The sequence below is a fragment of the Heliconius melpomene genome, chromosome 16 (assembly GCF_056956725.1).
Source record: "Heliconius melpomene rosina isolate 202511_hmr_F chromosome 16, ASM5695672v1, whole genome shotgun sequence".
NCBI lineage: Eukaryota > Metazoa > Arthropoda > Insecta > Lepidoptera > Nymphalidae > Heliconius > Heliconius melpomene.
Window position 1 is genome coordinate 10,113,269 of NC_140404.1, and position 24,509 is coordinate 10,137,777.

Sequence of the window (24,509 nt, forward strand, 5' to 3'; positions counted from 1 at the left end):
TATATGTACTTTAAATTTATTCTCACCTTGGAACTATTTTCCATCTCTCATCAGTCACCACACAAAGCTTAGAGAAGAATTCCACGATCTCATTCATAAATTCATAATGCTTACTCAACAAGTCAACGTCAGCGTCTCAAAAATTATGTAATGTTGGGAGTTCAATCTACGTACCTACTATGTAGGAAAAGTTATTTCTGTATGCCTTGTTTTGGCAAACGAAATCGTCGTTTTTCTATTCTATAGTTTTTTTGAAATTATAGAGATATTTGAAATGTTTATTTCTGTTAATTTAGTATGTAAATAAAACAAGATAATTATTATTTTGATAACTTCATTATATTAATACATTTTGATTCATTACAATAATGACTTTTTACCTTTTAGCTTAAAAGAAACTCACTTGTTTTAACATCCAATGCATTTAATATGGATTCTGTGGTCATAGGTATTTCTGCAAAAGGAGAAAAATATACTTAATATTTTATTAAGTTACTACGATAGTATGTACAACAATTAAACATTTCTATGGCGTATTATACGCTAGATACTTATATTTATTTCAAAATCAAAATTAAAATATTCTTCTATCAATTAGGCGGATTACAAGCAGTTTTGAATCGCCAAATTACCTACATAGAATTACATTAGTCCCAGTCCTACAAAAGATCTGCTGCTCAGTTCTGCTGAGAATATCTTGTTAGTTTCAAAAAATTTTTTGATTAACAAATTATTTATTTACCTTAAAATAGATTTGATAATTAAGAAGTAAAAAACATGAACACAATTTGTTTTTACTTTTCTACAATAGGATAAATCTGTTGTAAGACCTTAACACCAAGCCAGTACGTACTTTCAACTAGAAGTAAAAAGCTATAGCTATAGTATAATTATTAAATATTACTTTACCAATATCGATCCACTCTGTGGGGTCGTACCCGGAGTCCTTGCGCGACTCCATGATGCAATCTCGCAGCGCATACAGAATGCCGTGCGACAAACAAATACCCATCTCACCCACAGCTAGAAATATACATATATAGTAGCACTTATATAATAAATTTATCACTCATTTACTAGAAATCAAAGACTTGTATAGTTTTTTTTTTTTCTCAAATTTACAATTACCTACATACATTTTATATTGTATTTTTTGTGCCCTACTTATGGTCACATTCAAGCGGTATCAAATAAGTTGTAGATATATGTATATATATAGTACAATTTTATTAATAATACCTTTGGCCCCTAAGACTCCTTTAGGATTTTTGGAATTGTATCGTAAATACACTCTCATATCAATAGGAATGTCCTTAGCGAGGTACACCTCGTAGCTGAGCGCGTCGTTGTTCAAGAGTTCGCCTTGAGGGCTGAATTTGAAATCTTCATATGTAAAGTAACTAGCGCCTTGGACGTACGCTCCTTCTACCTGAAAGCGGAGTTAAAAACGTGTATGACCAATATAAGAACATGTCATTACAGTTTTAGTTATTATATTGTTATAATTTGATTATCTTTTTTCCTACCACTTAGGTTAAAAAAAATTAAAGATTAGAAAAGTAGAGTACGTGACGAAAATTAAAAAATATATAATAGGATAAAATAATAAAGTTAAATTGTTTATTTTTACATTTTCATTAAATCAATAACTATTATTACATTATAGAACAAAAACTGTAAGTAATACCTGTCCAATATCCAGCTTGGGATTGGCACTCAATCCTGCATCCTCCAATATATCCACACGAATGATCTCAAACCTTCCTGTTAAACAATTGAGTTCTACTTCCAAAATAGAGACCGAAAACGCACTATATCCAGAGAGGTCCGGCTCTTTTTCATTCATCATGTAACTGGCTGTCAAATCTATTTCTTCCTCTCCAGCTTTCTTTATCAATTCGAACCAAGTTGGATTGCTCAACTTGTCCTTTATAGGCTGTAATCTTTCCTTAAGTATATTACAAGCACGAATAATAGAGTAGCACACACTCTCGCTGACTATACTGGATCCTGAGAAGACATTATTAGCAGCTACGAAAGAATAACTTGGCAATACAGACACGGATGCTACAGGAATACCTAGTTCGTAGGCACAAACTTGGGCGGCCTTCGTGTTTACACCTTGACCCATTTCGATACCACCAGTAGTAACTGTTACGGTGCCATCCCCTCGATATATGGACACCATGGCTGTGTAATTACCATAAAATACTACAGGGAACAACATGACATTGATCTTTATTGCTCTTTTATACCATCTTTGGCTTTTATTAAACTTTTTAACTTCGTCAAGTCTTTTATCGTAATCAGCTTTCATTTTAAGATTTTCAATGAGTGAAGGTAAATCGTTATCCTCTGTTCTCATGTTAGCTAGACGAACGTCAGTTGGATCTTTTTGTACAGCGACAGCTATATGTTCCATTATATTCTCTATACATGCAATGCCTTCCATTGTACCTAATAATTATAAAAATAAATGGTAAATATTCATATAATATTTAAAAATATATATATAAGAAAAGCTTTATATTTAGTACTTATATCACATATTAAGAGAATAAAATCAATCAAGATGTCTTTCGTTCCTTATGTTACATGGATATACAACTTACCGGGAGCCCTAGCAAACGTATTAGAGGGCTTGTCGGTGAGTACGGCAAAGGTTTTCAGATTAAAATAATCCTTGTTGTAGCAATTAGGGAAACCTTCAGCAGTGTAACTTAATATATTTTCGTTATGGGAGAACCCATCATCTTCAGTTATTACGGCATTTAAATATTGAATTTTGCCATCATCATCTACTCCTGCCTAGTTCGGAAAAATATATTGTTTTTTGTTAAAAAAACTGATTATGAAGTAAAGAGATAAGGCGTGTGCATTCTTAGCAAATGACATTTTATTTTACAACAATAATTTTATTAATTTTATTTTCTTTGATAAAAATCACTTTTTCTATTTAAAACTGTACTTTCATTTAATTTGGTGAAGATAAAAACACTGTATACCATACATTACCTCATATTCGCACTTGCACGGCAACCTGCGTCCAGCAATGGTGAGATTAGTTGACATCGGTAATATAAAACGGCAAGGCACGTCCATCTCGCTGACAACGAGAGCTGCTCCGCAAGCTACCTGCACCCCACGACTTAGCTTACCTCCAAAACCACCTCCAAGGCGGCGTACTATTACGGTCACTCTGTTATAATATAATAAAATATACATAAATTTCTTTCTTTTCTGAGAGACAACGCACAGACGACTACGTAAAGTAGAAGGCTGAAATTTGTCATCTTCTAAGATTCGAACGGGAGTGACGGGTGGCGTTAGTCTAAGTATTTCGTCAATATTTTTTTCATAATATATAAAAGCAAATAGCACTCTACTACGAACTATATTAAATAACACTTAGAAATGATATTACATTTTTTACTAAATAATGTATTTAAAGTTTTTAAAAACTTTTTATTAGCGACTAAAATGTGAAAACAACAAGTGATTTGAATAATCCACGATAGTATCGACGACGAGACGTTAGTTCAAATGTTTATATTAAATATTGCTTTACAATATTTAATATAAACATTTTAACTACATACACATACTACTACTACATACTTACAGACTCTCAGAGATATTCAAACTCCGAGCTATAGCGGCCTGAGTCAAGTCCATCCACTGTGACGCATCGTACACCTCCAACCCTTTATCCACGGGCACCACCACGCAGGTCAACGGCTCCAGATAATAATGATATTGTGCGTGTATTTCATACACACCCTTCACCACTTTCTTTACATTATTCCCTCTGCTTTTAGGCTCTATAGTGGAACCAGTAAATATTCTCTTACTATCCTTTTTAGCATCATCTATAGTTAAAACTGGTGGCGTATCTGGCACATTTTTATATGTAACTTTAACTAATTCAGCAGCTTTAACTGCTAAATCTTCGTTACAAGCTACTACTATAGCGACGGGCTGACCGAAGTATTTGATATTTTGATCTGCCAATATTTCTTCATCATCTGTTTGTAATTGGAAACCAGGGTACGTGAATGAGTTCACACCCTTTATGTCTTTAGCCGTGAATACGGCGGACACGCCTTCCAATTTCTGCAAATATTTTTATTATTTGATTTTATTAGCAAGCTCGCACATAGCAGGGTAAGCAGAGGGAACCTGCGAACTCTATTTAGACTCTATAAAGTCACTTCGTTCTCCATTATGACACTTTCGTTTCCCATTTTCCAACAAATTCTTGACCAATTGCGTGTTGAGTGGCGGAACTCAACGCCGCGCTTTGTCGCTTTGAGTGAGAAACGAGCGGCCACTATGACACTTATGTTTAAAAAAATATATACTTCAAATACCTAAAATATATATTTATTATATACTATTATTATTATTATTATTATTATTATTATTATTTAAACGTATAACTCACCAAAATATCTTCCTTATCGACAACATCGACAGAACCAGCGTGTACTTTCGAAAGGACGAACGCTGCGAACACTTGATTAGGATGTGGTGGAATATCATTCACATATTGCGCTTCTCCAGAACTTTGAATAACACCTTCTAACTTTTCCAACGGTTGGTTCAGAGGAAACAATGAGGGGTCAGCTTGGAAGTCATGGTAGCCGCTGGATACGGGTCGCACGTTCGACACCCCGCCGGACTTATATCGGGCATTGATTATATTCGATGGACAAATGCTCAGGACGAACTATCAACAATAGAATTATGTATTAAGAAATTAGATAAAGATATGTTGACGTTTTTCTATTCTACGTATCTATTATCATTTGTTTACCTATATTAAGGTAGGCAAAGAAGAAAAGAGAGAAGAGAAAAAATTCATTTTTCATTTTCCGCCTATTACACAGATATTGTAAAAAAGTCGCTTATAAATAAACACAAACAATGGGAAAAATTAATAATTATTTATATTGTTTTATCAATAAAGGCATATTATATAAGGGCAATAATTAAACCATCACTTTTTATAAAATTACCGTTTTATATAGCCAACAAGTATAATTTAATCAACTTACCTTATAAAACAAATCGATTGCTAACTTCTTTCGCATCTCTGGAGAAGGCTTCGGGGGTTCCGCCTTTGGAAACAATTCCTTACTCAACACTTGTATAGCGCCTTGCAATATTTGGTTATTGAAAACATTTTTTCTTTCCAAATAATTCTCTAGTTTAGTTGCATGTATAAAATCAGCGGAAATATTTCCATAAACAATTGAAGCCTTTTCTATGACACTGGTACTCATGTTCATTTTTATGTTAAAAGCAGCATTGACTAATGCTAGTGCGTTTTGACTTCTCGGCATTATCTAGAAAATAAAGAGTTACATAGCAGGGTAGGCAGAGGGAACCTAGTGTTAAGACACTCCGTTCCCCACTTTCCCCCGAATTCTGGAGGCATTGCGTGTTGAATGAAGGGACTCACTTAACCTCGACCTTAGAGCGAAGAAATAAAAAAAAATATTTCATTTCCTCGAGTGAGAATCGAACCTTCAATATTATTATTATAATTTGTTGATAATATATCGTACCTTATAACTTCTGAAAATATAATTAGACCCTTGCGGCGGTAGTTCCAAGTTTACTATCAATTTTCCTTTCATATCATAATTCAGGAAGTTAGGCAAAGTTAATTTTGTAGTTTCCCCGTTACTGCTACCTGTAGAAAATTGCACTTGAATATACTTACTTATTAAATATAAAAAGGATATACAAATTTAAAACTAAGGAAGTTTTGTATTAATTATAAAGTTTAACAGATTGGAATGTTTTTGGATATCATTATAGAAGTTTAGAGATCCAAGAGACCTCACGCGAAATGGCAGAACGATATAATTAGAGTAGATGGCCCCCACTTGATTCAAGTTGCTCAGGACAGACAGTCATGGCCCCTTTTGGAGTCTTTTGGAGGATGCCTTCACCCGAAGAGGGGTTCTTGCAGATGAATAGTCTCCTAATATATATATACACGAGTCAACCTAGTCTAGCATTGTTGTAACACATGGTTTAAATAAAAGATAATAAATATAAAACAAGCGCCCGACGGCATGTGGGCCCTTGGTAGATTTATGACTCCGAGAGAAAGTTCTTTAAAAGCATTACGAGAACCCTGCTGCACATGTTGGGGCAGATGAACATTTGGATGTCGATGACAATAGGCTCGATGATTTTCGACTTCGAGGAATTTTCATATAATAACTCCATGAGAAACAAAGCATCGTGGGAAACCAGCCAAAGGGGTGGGGACACCCGAACTTGTATTAAAGCCGACCAACCTTAGGGATAAGGCGGATTCCACTACCAGCACTCTTATAGTTAAGAACTAGTTTTAATAATAATTGTATTTTATTTTAATAAAATAGTTTTTAAATACAAAGTTTAAGATATTTTTACTGGCGCCCATCGGTGGGGCCTAGCTAAGTGAACAAAACGCGCAATCATAAGTAATTCCGCAAAAGTTTCGCGAAGTCTCTCAAGACTATGGCTAGGCAACGAAACCATATAAATACGTAAAAATACTGTTATCAGTGGAAGAAAATGATCAAGGAAGCTGCCGTCGAGAGCATTCTGTAAGTACCAAGTAGCATTATCTTTGTCACCATTCCTTCCCATCTGAAACTCCCAACTTTTGTATATAATAGCTATAGGAATACTAGTAGTGTTATTCACTCTCCTTCTGATAGTGAGAGTAGTGAAAGTAGCGCGAGTCAGTCGTCCTACCATTTTAGAGTCCCGTGTTTACATTAAACAATGGATCCAAAAACCTTACTTTCGTTCGTCCCTTCGTATAATGGCGATGCATTTACTTTATATAATTATATTAACTGTGCTAAGCAATGGCTACAGATAGCGGGTGGAGATACACCACAAAATATTATGTTATTATTAAGTAAATTAGAATCTAAAGCTGTTATATCAATATCTATGATTGAGCATAATTTAAAATGGAATAATATAGAATTAGCATTAAAAAGAGAATGCGGAGATAATAGAGATTTAAATACGTTATTAATAGAGTTAGCAAATGTTAGGAGAAAAGGTTTATATAAAGATTTAATATTCGAATTAAAACAAAAGTTATTTTTTATTAGAAGTAAATTATTAGATAAATATAGTGAAAAACTTTTAGTAGATGAGGTGATGGAGCCGTACATAAATACCGCCCAGAATACCTTAAGAAAAAGTTTACCGTATCATGACCAAATATATGTATCTAACTGTAATTTTAATGAAACAGCAACTAGAATATTGCAATTAGAAGCAGAAGGGAGATATGACAACTTTAAACAAAATTTTTATAGTGTTTTACCGCCGCCGCGTAATGTACATCAAAATGGGTATTCGCAATATAAACCGAACTATAATTATAACCAGAGACATATTAATCCGTCTACATCGCGATCGAATAATTTTCCGATGCGACATAATTATAATAATAATTTTTATAATAATAATAATTACAACCATAATAAAAATCAATGGACTCCGAATGCAAATAATTTTTTTACTAGGCCGCAGAATAGTTATTTTAAAAGGAATCAATATCATCCTAATACAAATAGGACCCCGCAGGAAATGGGGGATGTTTCAATGCAATCAGCCCCTCCATTGCGTCCTGGTCAGATCAATTTAGGGAAAGATATTGTTGCTGAGGAAGTATTCCACCATGAAATTAATTCTGATAATATTAATTTAAATTTTCACGAAGTTGCCAACCGCGATAAAACATCACATAGTATAGAACATGTGAAAGATAAAGAGAATCACGATGCAGATGCATTAAATATAATTGAAATATTCCAGACGAGCTCGGATTCATTACAAGCTCATTGCGATGAGGAAATATCGTTAGACAGTACACCATGTAAAACGGACTCTACTGTAAATACTGAGTCCAATTCACTACTTTCAGATAATAAAACATTAAGTAATACAATAGATTCATGCCAACAAGACAGTGATAGTGGCATACCAATTATTAACAGTTATCCACCGAAACGTTTGAGACGTGTAGTATTTGAAAGTGCGCCTAACGAAAACGCGAAATATGAAAAAAAGTATGTGGTATTTTTATATTCCACCAAATAATGAGGAAAAAGTTATTAAAAATTTTATGTTAGAATATTTAAGTAAAGAAAAATATGCGTTTATAATACCTAATGAAAAATTATATTATAAAGTTTTAGAAGTATATAGGAAATATTTTGGTCATAGTAAGTTTAAGCCAATAAGATATACTAAGTTTTTAATAGAGATAGATAAAAAAGAGGAACAATTACATTTAATTAAAGAGTGTCATTTATTAAATAATAAACATGCAGGTATTAAAAGTGTTTATAAGCAATTACGGAAAAAATATTATTTTGAAAATATGCGAAAGATTATTAAGAAATATATTTTAAATTGTGAATTATGTAGAAAACAAAAGAGTTATAGGAATGATAGATTGATTCAGCCTCCAAAAGTATTTAAAATAGATGATAAGGTTTATTTAAAAAATTCAATGATAGATAGGCACAAAACGAAATCAAGATTTCTGGGTCCATACAAAATCTTAAGTATAGAACCGCATAAAAAATATAAAATAAGCAATGGAAAAATTTATCACGTAGAGGAACTAATTGTTTCAGAATCCTCTATACTTTCGGATATAAGTTCAAGTAGTTAGACCCTTCGGAAAATGTAGTAAAACCTACTCAAATATTAGATGGAAAGTGCTATACAATAATTATATAAGTTAGAAATAAAAATTATTATACATAAATTAGAAAGATGTAAATCACAGATATCAAAGTATACATATTATTTTAGAACATATTAAAATAAAAATTGTTTCAGTAAATACTAGATTGTATTGTAAATTTAATATGATTTTTTATTGATAATTGTGTAAAGTAGTATATAGAAAATATGAAATATTGTACCTACTATCCAATACAACCTTCCCTGTTCCTATCCTATAATGTGAACGGTAATTATAGCATACAATATATGATGTCGAAGATTATACTGAACTAGAACATTAATATGCAAAGGAAATATTTTATAAAAGAATACTTGTGAATAGCGGAAGATGTCAAATGGAAAAAACCATCGATGGAAAAAGAATTACAGCTAATGGAAATGGAGAATAAATGAAATTCCAACATTTAACTATGAAAATCACGACATAGTATAATATGGTTGACAACTATTATAACTATTACTATATTGATATGCCTAATTTATGCTTAAATTCTCAGATCCAGGTTTAGTTCGAAACATGTACTTCGAATTTGGAGGGGGACAGTCAACCTAGTCTAGCATTGTTGTAACACATGGTTTAAATAAAAGATAATAAATATAAAACAAGCGCCCGACGGCATGTGGGCCCTTGGTAGATTTATGACTCCGAGAGAAAGTTCTTTAAAAGCATTACGAGAACCCTGCTGCACATGTTGGGGCAGATGAACATTTGGATGTCGATGACAATAGGCTCGATGATTTTCGACTTCGAGGAATTTTCATATAATAACTCCATGAGAAACAAAGCATCGTGGGAAACCAGCCAAAGGGGTGGGGACACCCGAACTTGTATTAAAGCCGACCAACCTTAGGGATAAGGCGGATTCCACTACCAGCACTCTTATAGTTAAGAACTAGTTTTAATAATAATTGTATTTTATTTTAATAAAATAGTTTTTAAATACAAAGTTTAAGATATTTTTACTCACGTAGATATTTCTCTAATATTAATATTAAATCTAACACTAGAATCATTAAAATTATGTAATTTTAGTCTTATTTTTAGTCTTTTTCACTATTTTCAAACATGAAACCGAAATACAAATTCAATAAACATTTGAAATCGTACAAAAGGTGTATCTAATCGCAGGAACAATCAGTATTATCTATACTTCTATACTAATATAATAAAGCGGAAGAGTTTGTTTGTTTGTTTGTTTGTTTGTTTGTTTGAACGCTAAGATCTCTGGATCTACTGGTCCGATTTTCATTGTTTTTGTTTTGTATGAAAGCTGCATTCTTCAGAAGTGCTATAGGCTATATAACATTACATTACACATATATACTAATATATTTTAAAGTACTTTCTAATTTGACATGCAATTTATTCTGCCATGTTAATAACAACCGTCGCGTCGCTACGCAACCGTTACCGCGACATTTTGATATTCATCCTTATGAAAATAAATATAATAGTCACTATTAACATTTATTTTATCTAGATTGAAATTATAGTTTACTGTATAACATTCTAATCAATAATTAAGGAGATGTCACTGATTCCAAATGACCTAGCCTACGGGCGGCTCAGTATATCCGACGCGAACGGGCGGGTTTTATAAATTTTCATACATTTTCGAACTATTGTAAATGTTTATGTAATTATTTGCTGTTTATAATTAATTTAAGCTACACTTTGGTTCTCTTCTTATTTTATTTGATATTGCCCGCTAAAATTATCCTGCTTTATAGAGAGAAATGTTGTTATTTCGTAGAGTCGATATCTATGTACGCACTCAAGGAAAACTTTAGGTACTTTTTCTAATATTAAGAATATCTATCCTTTAGTAACTTTTAATCCTTTTGTTGGTTAATTTCAATAACTCAGATATTTTTTTCTAATAATGTGTATCTACTTATTATTCTTTTTGATTATTAAACTTATATTTTCTTACTAATTCTATTGAAAATTGAAAATAATTTAATGAATATATTTAATAAATATTCTTATAGTTGAAGCAGGCGTAGCCGCGTCCGGGTCCACTAGTATGTATATAATATGTAACATTTACTGTAACCAGAGCCAGCATTAATCTGATTAGTGTAGCATGATTAAAGTAATAACGTGAATTATTAATTTCCCTATTCCTATTCCTATGGCAGGTATTCCTATGGCAGGTAGAGGAAACCTCCGTTCCGTGTTTTAGTTGAGTGGCGGTTGAACTCGACGTCGCGCTTTATCTAAAGCGAGGAGGAGGAGTGGGATCATGATGGCCATTTATTATTAAGAATAAATAATTATTACATTTAGATGACGACTTAAATTAAATATACCGTAAAAAAATCTTTGATTCTCTCGATTTTACACCCATTTTACATATTTTAAATGAAAATCTTTTAAGAGTTTCGGTTGACCGTTGAGTGTTAAACATTTTTGGAAAACCCGACGTTTCTAACAATTTGCATGTAGACTCCGTGTCGACTGTATAATAGTATAATAGTAAATATTTCCAAACTTCCATAGCCTCAATTTAGTTTTCAATATGTTCCATATTTCCTCCAGTAACCAAAAATCTCTGGCCCTTTGCCTATGGTTACTTAGAGATGGATCCAAGGTTATAAGTCACAGTAAAACCGGAGATCCTGGAGGAAAGATTAATTACTAAGGAAATAACTCACGTATATTAATCACGGCTCCCACTGCCTCGAAGAGAAGGAAGATGTCTGATTGATAAGATGGTATCATATGCTTCAACATCAAGTTACCAGCCAAGGACCCAATCTGGAAAAAAAAAACTTTTCAGTGTAATAATATCACGCTTATAGTAAAAATATTTTTTTCTGAGCTGCACATCTCTATCCTTATTTTTAATAAGTAAGTCCCATAATACTTTCGCTATTATTTATTAACTAATCCGAATGACTTTATTGCAAATTAAAGTTTTAATCAATTCAATGAAATATTATTTTTGTAACCAATTTATGGAATGCTCTATTCCGCATAACCTATACCAGGGTTGGCAGAGAAAACCTGATGTTAACTGTCATGGTACTCCATCCACCACACAGAGCCTAATTTTCGAAATCGCGCTTTGTCTTGCAACCAGAGCGAATGAAAATAATTCAAGCCCCCGAGTAGGGATCGAACCTACAGCCGTTGTTAACAGTCACACGCATTGTCGTTGCGCCACTACGACCCCTCTGCTATGGTATTTAAGATATTAAAAATAAAAACAAATTTGAAATTAATTTTAAAAAATCTGTGTAAAACTGTTAATCTGTGTAAATGTTACCTTTCTAACTGGAATATTTGCAACTAAGTCCATGTGTTTATAAAACTCTTCTAAGTATGAAAAATCTCCTGAGTTTAGCGATATTGTTTTAAATATATCCATACAGTCTTGTATAGATATATTGGCCCCAAGAACTAGATTTTGATCGATGTAATACTGTTTTAGTGAAGTCACATCGCTAATGTCTACCAGAACTGTGGCGTATGCGAAATTTTTTATAACCGCTGCAAAAAATAATGAAAATTATAGTAGCTGTTTGGAAAATAATAAAACATACATAATTTTCTTTATTATATATAGGTGAAATTATTATAAAAAAATATATCCACAATTGTCGCTTGATAATAAACAAATCATTATTAATTATTATGACACTTTCATATAAAAACAAACGAAACGTCGACAAACTTACCTTTGCCGGTGTTGCCATCAATAAGCATATACGAATCGGTGCCATAAGTTTTTAACACTTGGAAAATTTGATCTTCATCAAAAACTTTAATGAAGATAGTTTGTCCACAGTTCAGTACAATCATGTCAGTAACAGTTTTCTCATCGCTCATCACGCTCCAGTCGCTGCTCACGGAGCAACGACGGTCGCATATTTTATTCTTATCTTTAAGGCAAGTAGTAATTTCTTCTATGTCGTGCACGTATGCTGGATTTGAATCTACACCGAATGTTTGTATAGCATTCAAAATGCCCCTGTATCCAGTGCACCTGCAGGTGTTACTGGCGAAGGAGTTCTCTAGTTCGGCTTTTGTTAGCTTTTTAGGTAGAAGGCTAAAAAAAAAACAAAAAAATTAGAATAAATACAGGTTAGGCAGAGGGTACCTAGAAACCTAGTTTGAAGACACTCCGCTCAACAAGTATCAATATAAATTATTAAAAATTTAAAAAAAAAATCATTATTAGATCCTGACTTGATGATAATGGGACCAAAAGGAAGGTACCCTCTTTCAAATAAAAAAGAATTTATAAGACCAGTCCACAAATGACTGAGAAATCAACCAACAAACATAATAAAAAACATGAAAACAAAATACTGTTAACGAATATTGAACCTCCTCCTTTTTGAAAAAGAAGTCGATTATATAGGATTGTCAGTATTTATTTATATTTGTATTTATTTTTTTTCTGAAGTAATTATCTACAGTAATTAAGTTAGAAGCCGTCGTACTAAAGTGCGTGACTATCCATAGATATCTAGTTGAATTAATTGCGATTTGAAACGCGATGTTTAAAGAACTGAACTAAACGATTAATTATTATGAAATTGCGTTTTGTTTGACATTAAATAATCTTTATGTAATTAATACGTGAAGCAAAATCTTTGGACACCTTTTTACAATAATTGCGCGAATGGGAATATGAAATTTATCACATTTATCCTTTATATGTAGAAGTGCATAACGCTAATATTTTTCAATAATTAAATAATCATGCTGTATCCCGCACATATCAAGGTAGGCAGAGGGAACCTAGTGTTCGTTCCCCACTTTCCGTCGAATTTGGCTGGAGGCTTTGCGTGTTGTAGCAGAACTCAACGCCGCGCTTTGCCTCGACACCAGAGCGAAGAAATGGAAATATAAATTTAAATAAATATTTCATTTCCTCGAGTGGGGATTGAACCCACAACCGTCGCGTTACAGTCACACCTTTGTGCCGCTGCGCCACGACGGTCCTTTGGATGCTTATAAAGTACATTAAATCAATAAATAAAACATTACTACCAAAGATTTGAAAATATTTACACTTTTATGTTTATAAAGTGGCATACACGTTGCTATGGCAACGCAAACTCGTATTATAATTCGCGTCAATTCTCGCCAAAATCACGAATATGTTTGTGTTGCGCTACGCATGAGCAAGAAAAATAATGTGAAACAAGAAAGATTTTCATTGCTTCTGTAATAAAAAAATATTTGTAACGCAGTGTAGCAATTGTAAATACATAATATACCTACCTAATAAAAGAAATATATAGCGTAAGAAATGCTACTCATATACCATAGATACTTAACTGTTAAAATTATTTACTTCGAAACAGATGTCTACAGTTGTTTAAATAATATAAATTTAATTCCATCATTTATCAGAATCATTAAAAAAAATTATGCATATATATGCCATGCTATGTGCCATTAGATTATTAGATAAATAACAAAAGTCTATAATAAATGGAAAAAAATATTATATGTTCCTATTACACTCAACACGCAAAGTCTCCAGAATTCCTCAGAAAGTGGGGAACGAAGTGCCTTAACACTAGGTTCCCTCTACCTACCCTGCTGTGTGCGAGATACAGCGTAAAACTGATGTTCCTATTACATAAATAGAAACAGAAATTAAATTCTGGAACTACCTACTTTACCTACAATATTATATATTTTTAATTTTAACACAAGTATTAACATAATTTTTCACAGTGTATTTAACATAATTTTTCACCTAACCAAATAATATTTAAAATATAATGCGTCATTTGCAAATTATTAAAGCTGTTTAAATATAATTATTTATGTTAACAAAATTCAACAATACAAAGTAAATTTTGAATTAATGTCTTTTATGTTGCAAATATTTAAGTAACTATTTTAAAGTCGTAGACGTAATGGTTGATTTGCTGTAAAAAAAATTTTTAAAATATTTATCCTGCAACAGTAGAAAAAGCTGAATTAACCTAGTGCCAAAATAGCCTGGAGGAATAAGGGGGGACTTTACGCTCGAAATCGAGACTGCGTGTTGAGAGGCGCTACTTAACGCCGAATTTTTCATGTCAGAATGCAATGCTACAATGCCACGAAAAATTCGGCGGGATGTGGCAAACAGAATGTCTTGACACTATGTTCCCCCTGCTGTGTGCGGGATACAGCGTGAAGCAGAAGTAAAAGACGATTTTTCTACAGTTCTATCCTATCTTTTGATATGGCATTAACATGATTTTAATAGATTATACGGGGAATGTTATCACGATAGTAGAGTTCACAAAAAACTAGCTTATACAACAAATTATGGCTTGCGACTTAACTTGCTTAGTACATTTGACGCATAGTTTTACTCTTAAATCTATTTATGTCCTATTCCTATAAGTATGTTAACATATTTCAGGAAATCTCTCTCTTAGTGTTTTTTGTTTTTCTAAGAGAATCAGTTGTACGGTTTTACGCCTATACCAGAGTAGGCTTTCATGCCAATATGCGTGACCATGTGGGTTAAGTGTTGAAACTGAACGCCACGCTTAGCCTTCTCACCAAAGTGAGGACATGAAAATAATTTATTCCTCCGAGTGGAAGTCGAAAGTCGCGTTTAAGATCAGAGGCGACAACGGTGTCAAAGGGACTCGCATGACATTTCCCATAGATTAAAAATTCTATACCTAATATTGCCATATATAATATATGTTATGTCACAAATTAATATTTAATGTTTCCTACAAAATAACAAGAGATTGACCTTCACGCTTAAGACAAACATGTGTTACGAGGTCGCTTTACTTTTATTTTTAAATTGTAACGCAAATGACAAATTAAAGTCGTTAAACGAGACTTAATAAATATTTAAACTATTTGTTTAATGGAACATTCTCGTTAACAATAATAAAATAATTTCATTATTTCAGCTTCAGGCAGAGGGAGCCTAGTGTTAATCTCTCCGCTTTCTACTTTCCGCCGGATTCTGGAGGCATTGCGTGTTGAGTGACGAAACTCAACGCCGTACCAACCGTATAATACGATTATATTATTTTTGTAAATTGTATTAAAATATTGCATAATAATACTAACCTATTTAACGACATTACCCATCCCGGCGTACAGTATCCACATTGGGTGCCGTTGTAGAAAGAAAAACGCTTTTGTATCTCATTGTAGCCATCGCGTCTATTCCCTACACTCTCCACTGTAGTGATGTCCCATCCGTGACAAGAAAATATAAGCACTAGACACTAAAAGGTTTTGCAATGGGTTAATTATTATTTGTTTGAAGTGCCTAGATGTTTATTAAATAAATGATAATATGTAAACAAAATATGTTTATTTTAAAAAATATATTATACAGATGGTAGAGGCAGCGCTCCTTTTACTGAAACTACATATAAGGTAAAAGTTTGGACGTAGATTTTTTTTTTCATTTCACGATTTTTATCTACACTTGTATTTCGTGTGACGCACACATACGTGTGCGACGTTGCCGTTTTGACAGGTGTGTGTGTGCGTGTTTATTTTATACCTTAAAAATGGCGTTTTATTTTAAAACGATAATTTTATTATTTATTTTGTTTAAATTTAAAAAAAAACTTTCCTTTTTGGGATTTATTTTTTTCTGAATTATATTAGGATTTTATAGAGTAAGTAAAACTGTGGTTTCATTTAAAGTGGTGCTGACAATTCCACCCTGTATACTTATATGAAAAAAGTACCATATTAAATTAAACAATTCAAAAGATTATATTACCTTCGATTATATCAGATATGTTGTTTGCAACATACCTAATTCTAGTATCTAGATAAATATAAATTATAAAAGTAGTAACCGTCAAAATCACTGCTTATTTACAAAGAAAATTAGAATAACATATTTTAAAAACTATATTAGTCACAAGTTTGCTAATATACCTCATATTTACTTACAGAATTGACACTAAAAAACTCTACAGCACCAGAAGTTTGCCTTTTAGCAGTAACATTAACTATACAAGAGCCACATACTCCCTGATGGCACATCGCCTTTGTACCAGGGAGGCCTAAGTGGTACCTGAGGTACGCATTCAACGTGGTGTTGGCGTGGGTTGAGCAGTTTACTGAAAGAGAATAGAAAAATATTAAAGAAATTGACAAATAAATATCTTAAAATAACACCATTTCTTACTTAACCCATAATATCTGCAGATATACAAAAAAATCGGCTTCACGCTGTAACCCGCACACAGTAGGGTAGGTAGAGAGAACCTAGTGTTAAGACACTACGTTCCCCACTTTCTGCCGAACTCTGGAGGCATTGCGTGTTGAGTGGCAGAACTCAACGCCGCGCTTTGCCTCAGACACCAGAGCGAAGAAATGGAAATATAAATGTAAATAAATATTTCACTTCCTCGAGTGGGGATCGAACCCACACCCGTCGCGTTACAGTCACACCCTTGGGTGTGTTCACAAAAATTAAGAGGGAAACAAAAAAAGGGTGAAATTTTAAGGGTGCAAAAGGTTGCATTAAAAAACTAAACAAATGATTTTTGCAAAGAAAATTAGGAAATATATATGTCTTTAATTGTAATAAATATAATTTATTTATTATATTCCACAATTGAAACAATGTGAAAGAAATTATACAGCAAGAAACATTTACAAAAGAATAAGAAATATGTATTACTACAACTACGATGGTAAAAAAGTTTGATATCTAGATACTTTCTATTTCAGCTAGAATTTTTTTCAGCTTTACATGAATTAAAATTGGTAAATTATTTACGTTTTTCCTTTATCGCATGTTTCATATCATTTTGTGAGTAATGTAAAACATGTATTATATCATATCTATAGTGTCAGTTTTTTATCACTTTGAATTTTTTTTTAATTAACACAAAATACTTTTTTATTGGAGTAATTGTTATTTATTTCTTGTCATTACTAAATACAGTTTTCTGTAACATCATCTAATATTAGAGCTGTATGTGAGAGTAATATTTGTAAAACTAATATCTTAAAATACTAAAAAAAAATCCGAACATTACGAAAGAAATAAAGAAGAGAGAGAATAAAGAGGAGAGAAAAGAGAGAGAATTTTATATATCTTTAGTCTTATTTTCAATGGACTAAAAATTAACATGATTACTATACGCTTACAATGACTCTACATGTTACACGAAATAACAAGAAAACGAAACTTTTTCACGACCTCATTTAAAAACTTGAATTAATGCATAAATGTCATTAAATTACTTTAAAAGTGTGTTAAATAAATAAAAAGACGTATTTGTTGTCTTTAAAAATAATATTCCATTGTGCTCTCAAAACAAACGTGGCCTAACTTAAAAATCAACAAATTATAGGCTATTGCAATAAGCCGAAAGAAAAATCACCGAATAATAAATAATAATATACGTAAAATATTAGGGCAGATTTAAAAAAAAAGTCTGAGGTTACGCAGATGTTAACTAAAGTCATTTTAAATATTAAAGTACCTACTAAGTTTAGACGGTCTCATTACGATTATATATCTAGTTTCTTTTTCCTATATATTTCTTTATAAACAGAACAAGAAAGAACAAAATCGTAGATAATAGTTTAAAAAAATAAGAGAGTCTAAATGTTAGTAATATATTGAATGTTATAATTTAACAAAAAAAAATACTTAGCAAAAATATGAAGTCTGTAAGAGACAAGCGTCTCATTATAATAATCATATCGAAACAAGTAACGTCCGTTATTATGAACCTATTACGGTAGTTACGTGCAAACGAATAAAAGAAACAAGATTTTTCTTACGTTCACAGTTCGAAGGATTTTTCTTATATTATACTTAAATAACTTAATAGGCCAGGTTGGGGCGTATGACTGTAAAGGCGACATATTGCGACACTCTCACCTAATGCCTCTAGACATATATTAAGACATATCCGTTTCCCACTTTTCTTCTTTGGTGGGGAAGTGGGGAACGAATATGTCTTAATGGGAACGGAGTACCTTCACTTCACTTTAGGTTCCCGGATTCCCTTTACCTACCCTGTTACGTGCAGGATATAACGTGAAGTTAAAAAAAACTTAATAGTAGTAGAAAAAACGTGCTATACGTTACGTTATTACGTCGTAAGCCCGTATGCGATAGGTATACTTAGGTACCTATTTTTTTATTTTTATACAAATTTAGTATTAAAGCGAATGACTTCCAAAATCGCACGAAAAGACTTATTTTATCGTCAGGATGTGGTTACGCCAATACGCCATGGTTGTGTGATGGTTGTTAAATTTTTATTTTTTTACACCTTCAGTTTCTAGTAGCCAGTTAAGCAGAGGGAACGTAATGTTAAGACAACCTGTTCCCCATTCAACGCCCAAAATTTTAAGTCATTGAAGTCAAGTTTGTAAAATATTGCAAAAGAACGAAAGAAATAAGTTCTTACGGTTTACTCAATATTTGAAAATGAAATATTTTTATGTTCTATTTCTCTTGAAATATTTTTATGTTCTACAAAAAAAACAATCATATCGAAATCTGTAAAAAAGTTAAATAAAGTTACTACTAGTATAAAGGAAAAACATAACTGTTAATAATTGTATGTAAAGATATGCATGTTTATTATTTATGTGTAAAATTATGTAGGTCCGGGAAGTTTAAAGTAATTTATTATAACACTATAAAATTAAATTGTTTGTAGTTTAGTAAAAAAACCGACTTCATTCCGGATTTCATAATCAGAATCTAACTAAACTCTCATCAAACTACCCATCAAGTGTATCCTTTCTAATAAAAAAGTTTCATCGAAATCGGGTGGCGTTATATATACTTATTTGTCCATTTGTCGCCAAATTTAAGACTTAAGTATGTAATTTTCTTTCTATTGGCAGAAACAGACCAAATTAAAATGGAATCACACGTAAAACCGACGACGAAGCACCAGCTTTAGAATAAAAAAAATATTATCAAAATCGGTATACCCAGTTAAAAATTCTGGGGGAACAAACATAAAAAAAATACAGTCGAATGCATAACTTCCTCCTTTTACAGAAGTCGGTTGAAAAAGATAAAATGCCTATTACTTTAATTTTTTCGCCTCACGCTCTATCCGCACATAGCAGGGTAAACCTGGAAACCTAATGTTAATACGGACTGTATTAGACGTTTTTTTAGCTATTACAGAAAATAATAATCTACCATATTGTCCTACTTCATGAATAAATGAAAATGGAATATATTTGAGCAATATATTAAAATAATAAATTTAAGTACTAAAAAAATATTTATATTTTTTTTAAATATTTAATTTTATATTAAGAGACCAAAATCCATTTTAAGGCTATTGAAAATAATATTTTATTATTGAAATACTACTTATATGTAAATAAACGCTACCTGAACATGCTTGTCCGTTCACGCTGAACTCAATATAAGACATCTCAACAAGAAATCTCGCAGTTGACTGAAGACTAACGGTAATAAAATATTGTTTTATTATACATTTTAAATGCTTTAGAAGGAAGGAAATTTTTCGTGCTGATTTTGAAGTGCCGAAATCCTTAAAAATGTGTGTTTTATTTTAAAACTATTAATTTATTTTTAAAAGTGAAATAAACTAACTTAAGAATAAACAAGGGAAATAAAAACAGTTGTAGTGACATTACAAAGGCATATATATATACCTAAAGATATAAAAGATTTACATCTACATGTGAATAGCCTTCGACTAGGTATGTCAACCTTCGCACGATAAATCTATTGTCCTATTTTCGTATTGTTTTCATTCATTCTCCTTGTATAAACCATATAGTGGGTAGTTCAAAACTAATTTATGTTAAAACACTCCGTTCTTCGACACATGTGTTCGAGACTTTACCTTTGTCCCCCCCAAGTACGGAACGAATCTAGAACCGTCGCATACGTAGTCACATGCCGGCCCTCTGCGCCACGATGGCCTCGAATTTAACTCTAATGTTTACAGTCTAGGTATTATACAGTGTTTTTATCAGCACCACTTTAAATGAAACCGCAGTTTTAACAACTCTATAAAAGCCTAATACAATATTTCTTTTTCCCAAAAATGAAAATTATTTTTTTTACAAACAAAATAAATAATAAAATTATGGTTCTAAAATAAAACGCCATTTATTAAGGACGAAGCAGGCACAAATAACCTATCAAAGGGACACCGCCGCACACGCCTCATTCCGAAATGGAGTCGTACGTATTGGCGATAAAGTTCAAAGTTGTACCTTTAGTAGTATTTTTGTAGTAGTAAGTGTATGCGTTATTTGTATCTATGCGTACTTGCGTCACACGAAATACAAATATGGAAATACAGGGATGATGTTTAATCATATAACAATATATATAACATCTTGTTTAATTTCTTTAGGTATGGGTTTGAAATATTTTAACCTATATGCTGTTCCCGTAAAAGGTGCGCTGACGCTTCCACCCGGTATAGTTAGTTATATAAAGTGTAGCATTGGACTCGGTCCCCTAGCCCTTCATATCTGGAAAGTAGAGAAGTTTTAATAAGTGCGTTTCCTTCCACGCGCCACCGAACTGTGGAACGGCCTACCCGCGGCAGTGTTTCCAGGTCGGTACGATATGGGTACCTTCAAAAAGCGCGTCTATCTCCACCTCAAAGGCCGGCAACGCACCTGTAGCTCCTCTGGTGCTGCACGGGGTCGTGGGCGGCGGTGATCATCATCAGGTGACCCGAACGCTCGTTTGCCTTGTCCTTTTTCCATAAAAAAAAAAAAAAAAAAAAAAAAAAAAAAAAAAAAAAAAAAAAAGTGCGCTCTAGCCTCTAGCTGGTTAAATAGGAAGTATGCGTGAAAATAAAACAAATCGTTTATAAATAAATATTTTATTGACTGGTAAAGTAACTGTTTTTTTAATATCATTATATATATATTTATATTCAAAAACTATATTATTAAATAATTAACTATCACTTTACAAAAAAAAATGAAATATACAACTTTTAAAACTTAATATAAACGAATATTGTAGCGTTAAATTGTTACTTAGGACTTTACTTGTAATTTATTTCGGCGGTCCTCATCACAAAAAACAAACCGGATTTACGGGATTTAATTATATTAGCAAGAATGCAAAAAAGTACTTTTATTTTAGCTGTCACTTGTTGGCCTTTGCAGTACCTACACTGCAGTATGTAGAATTTATTTATAAAAAAAACTATATAAAAACATTACATTTATGTGTACCTAATACATACAGTTTACAGAACGAAAAGGATTAGAAAATATAGAGATGCTTGCTATGTTATATTTCCGCATACTCTTATTTGTCGTCGGTGGCGATTGAACCATTTTCATGTAAATTTATATTGTTTATTAGTTTAATGATTGTTTTGTAAAATATACACCCGTCATACCTTAAGCATTTTAGTTATTATTTTAGTTAGCTAGAGCTACGCTAGAGTTGAAATCATATTTATTTATATGCATACGTATGTGTACATATATTCATTTCATGGCAAGTTGCATACAACGATTATTCGTATCTTAAACAACTTTTCTATTTTATTACATATTTTTTTTATTAACAAGAACAAAAATTAATATTATACTTAAATAAGATCATGCATAAATACCTACTATAAATTAAAAACAAATTACCTAATTATCATAATAAATATTACAAAACTAATTATAAATAAATTATTATTAAAAAAAATTGTAACTTTTTAAACTATCCTATGCGGCCTGATTGTGCCCATTTCCTTTATCATAACGTGCCCATGGCCCCTGATATAAAATAAGGCTCAGTAAACATCTACAATCTGTAACAATTGGTTACTTTTTACTTAGTTTTCAACCGGAGCCCAAAATCACGTGTACTCAAGGGCTCCGACGTATCTTAAGACAGTATCGACTGTGCCATTCCAATTTTACATTAAATATCAAAATCTTCAATATCGAAGGTTAATCGTCTTGCGTTTGAAATATTTTTTCTACGAACACGTAACACTCTTCGTTTAGGAGTTTCTTGTATAATTTTAGTGGCAGATGAAAAACTGGCAGGAGATTGTTGCTTCTTTGATAACTTCGGAGTTCGGATGGGGCTCGATGTTGAAATACCTTTAACAAAAAGAAATTATAAATTATATTTATTATATTTAGGCAATTAAACAAAAAAAAATATATAAACCTTGCCTTTTTAGGCATAATAAGTATATTTAGGTAAGATGAAAATCTACCAAGAATCTTTTTTACCCTTATATCCCTTTTTTTTTTTTACTTTTTCAAAATAGAAATTAAGTGTACAAATAAAAAAAATAATAGACTTACATTTTTCACTAAAAATTTCCTTGTATTCCTTCTCTGACCTCAGCCTAGCGATCTTGGCATGCACAACTCTCTCTGTAAACATAATCATATAAGATTATTAATAAATTATGTAGGTAAGTAATGTAATACAAAATGACAAAAAGCTTGGGTCAATTGGAAATTTTTCTTTGTTCTTTCTCCACTTTTCACCCGAATCCGAGTCATGTTGAATGGCGGACTGGTAGAACTTAACATTACACTGTTAGTTACCAGGGGGAGGAAATGAAAATAACTAATTGTTCCTATTAGGGAACGAACTCACAATATAATAAAATATTCATTCACTTACCTCTGCTAACTTTACGTTTTCGATTGGAACTATTATACTGTTCAATTCTGTCACCCAACATGGTACAAATTTCAGACAAATTTAAAACCATTTTATATAAAATCGAGAAGACCTAATCAACTCACGTAGAAAACTTAACTGTGGTATTGAGATAACTTACTAGAGCTTTTATATTAAGCAAATGATAATTATTAAATTACAATCAATTAATTAATTATTTTGTTATTTACATAATTAAGTATGTAATTAGATGATTGGTCAGTTTTACTGGATGTCCATAAAATGTCAAAATAAAATGTGTTACTACACTAAATCATTTCAGCTCATTACATTTAACTCTTGGATATGAACCTAAAGCTAAATAAACAATAATTAAACACAGCCAATAAAATTCTCATGTGTGAAAACTGATGGTATAAATCTTTCGTAGATGACAATCGAACTTACAAACTTTATAAAAACCTGTCTGTGTTATGTTAAATGATTTTTATTTTTTTAGCTTTACGCTTTTTCTCGCATTTTACGTGACTTTGCGTGGTGCCTACCTATCATATATTTTAGTGTTAAGACACTCCGATCGCTACTTTCCGCCTAATTCTAGAGATATTGCGTGTTAAGTGGCGGGGCATAACGCCGCGCTTAAATAAACTTAGGATAAATATTTATAATTTTAATGAGGCATATATTTTATATATTGAGGCCACCGTGGCTTAGTGGCACAAGAGTGTGACTATAATGCGACGCGTGTGAGTTCGAGCTCCACTCAGATGAATTATTATTTATTATTATTTTTATTTCTTCGCTCTGGCCAAGGCAAAAGCCAAGCCTTGAGTTCCGCCACTTAACACAAAATGCAATGCTATGTTGCGGCATAAATGGCTGTATCTTTTGACTGTCTTGACAGACGAACGGACGAACGGACAGCAAAGTGATCTTATTAGGGTTCCGTTTTTTCGTTTCGAGGTGCGGAACCTTAAAAATATTAATTAAATTTTATGAAAAAAAATGGGAACATTTTTTTAATTGACCATACACTAAATTGTAAGAGATGTTGTAATTTTTGTGGAAAAATTATTCCAGATGTATTTTTTTATAACATTTACTCAATATTTTAATCTAATATACACCATT

The 24,509-nt window shown here is 32.1% G+C and overlaps 2 protein-coding genes across 2 annotated transcripts; both read right to left on the reverse strand.

The window, feature by feature from the left end:
* Positions 1–345: 345 nt before the first annotated feature.
* LOC146531003 (uncharacterized) lies at positions 346–20,173 on the reverse strand. Its single transcript, XM_085199773.1, has 16 exons — positions 20,124–20,173; positions 16,688–16,857; positions 15,842–16,002; positions 12,469–12,839; positions 12,057–12,280; positions 11,443–11,545; positions 5,571–5,698; positions 5,058–5,348; positions 4,445–4,729; positions 3,623–4,113; positions 3,016–3,199; positions 2,613–2,808; positions 1,688–2,457; positions 1,240–1,429; positions 910–1,023; positions 346–454 (listed from the first exon to the last, which is right to left on the reverse strand). The coding sequence occupies exons 1-16, from the start codon at positions 20,164–20,166 to the stop codon at positions 384–386; spliced, it is 3,792 nt and encodes a 1,263-aa protein (XP_085055899.1). The 5' UTR covers positions 20,167–20,173; the 3' UTR covers positions 346–383.
* Positions 20,174–22,457: 2,284 nt separating this feature from the next.
* On the reverse strand, positions 22,458–23,504 carry LOC146531004 (uncharacterized). Its single transcript, XM_085199840.1, has 3 exons — positions 23,379–23,504; positions 23,051–23,122; positions 22,458–22,840 (listed from the first exon to the last, which is right to left on the reverse strand). The coding sequence occupies exons 1-3, from the start codon at positions 23,467–23,469 to the stop codon at positions 22,656–22,658; spliced, it is 348 nt and encodes a 115-aa protein (XP_085055966.1). The 5' UTR covers positions 23,470–23,504; the 3' UTR covers positions 22,458–22,655.
* Positions 23,505–24,509: the final 1,005 nt, after the last annotated feature.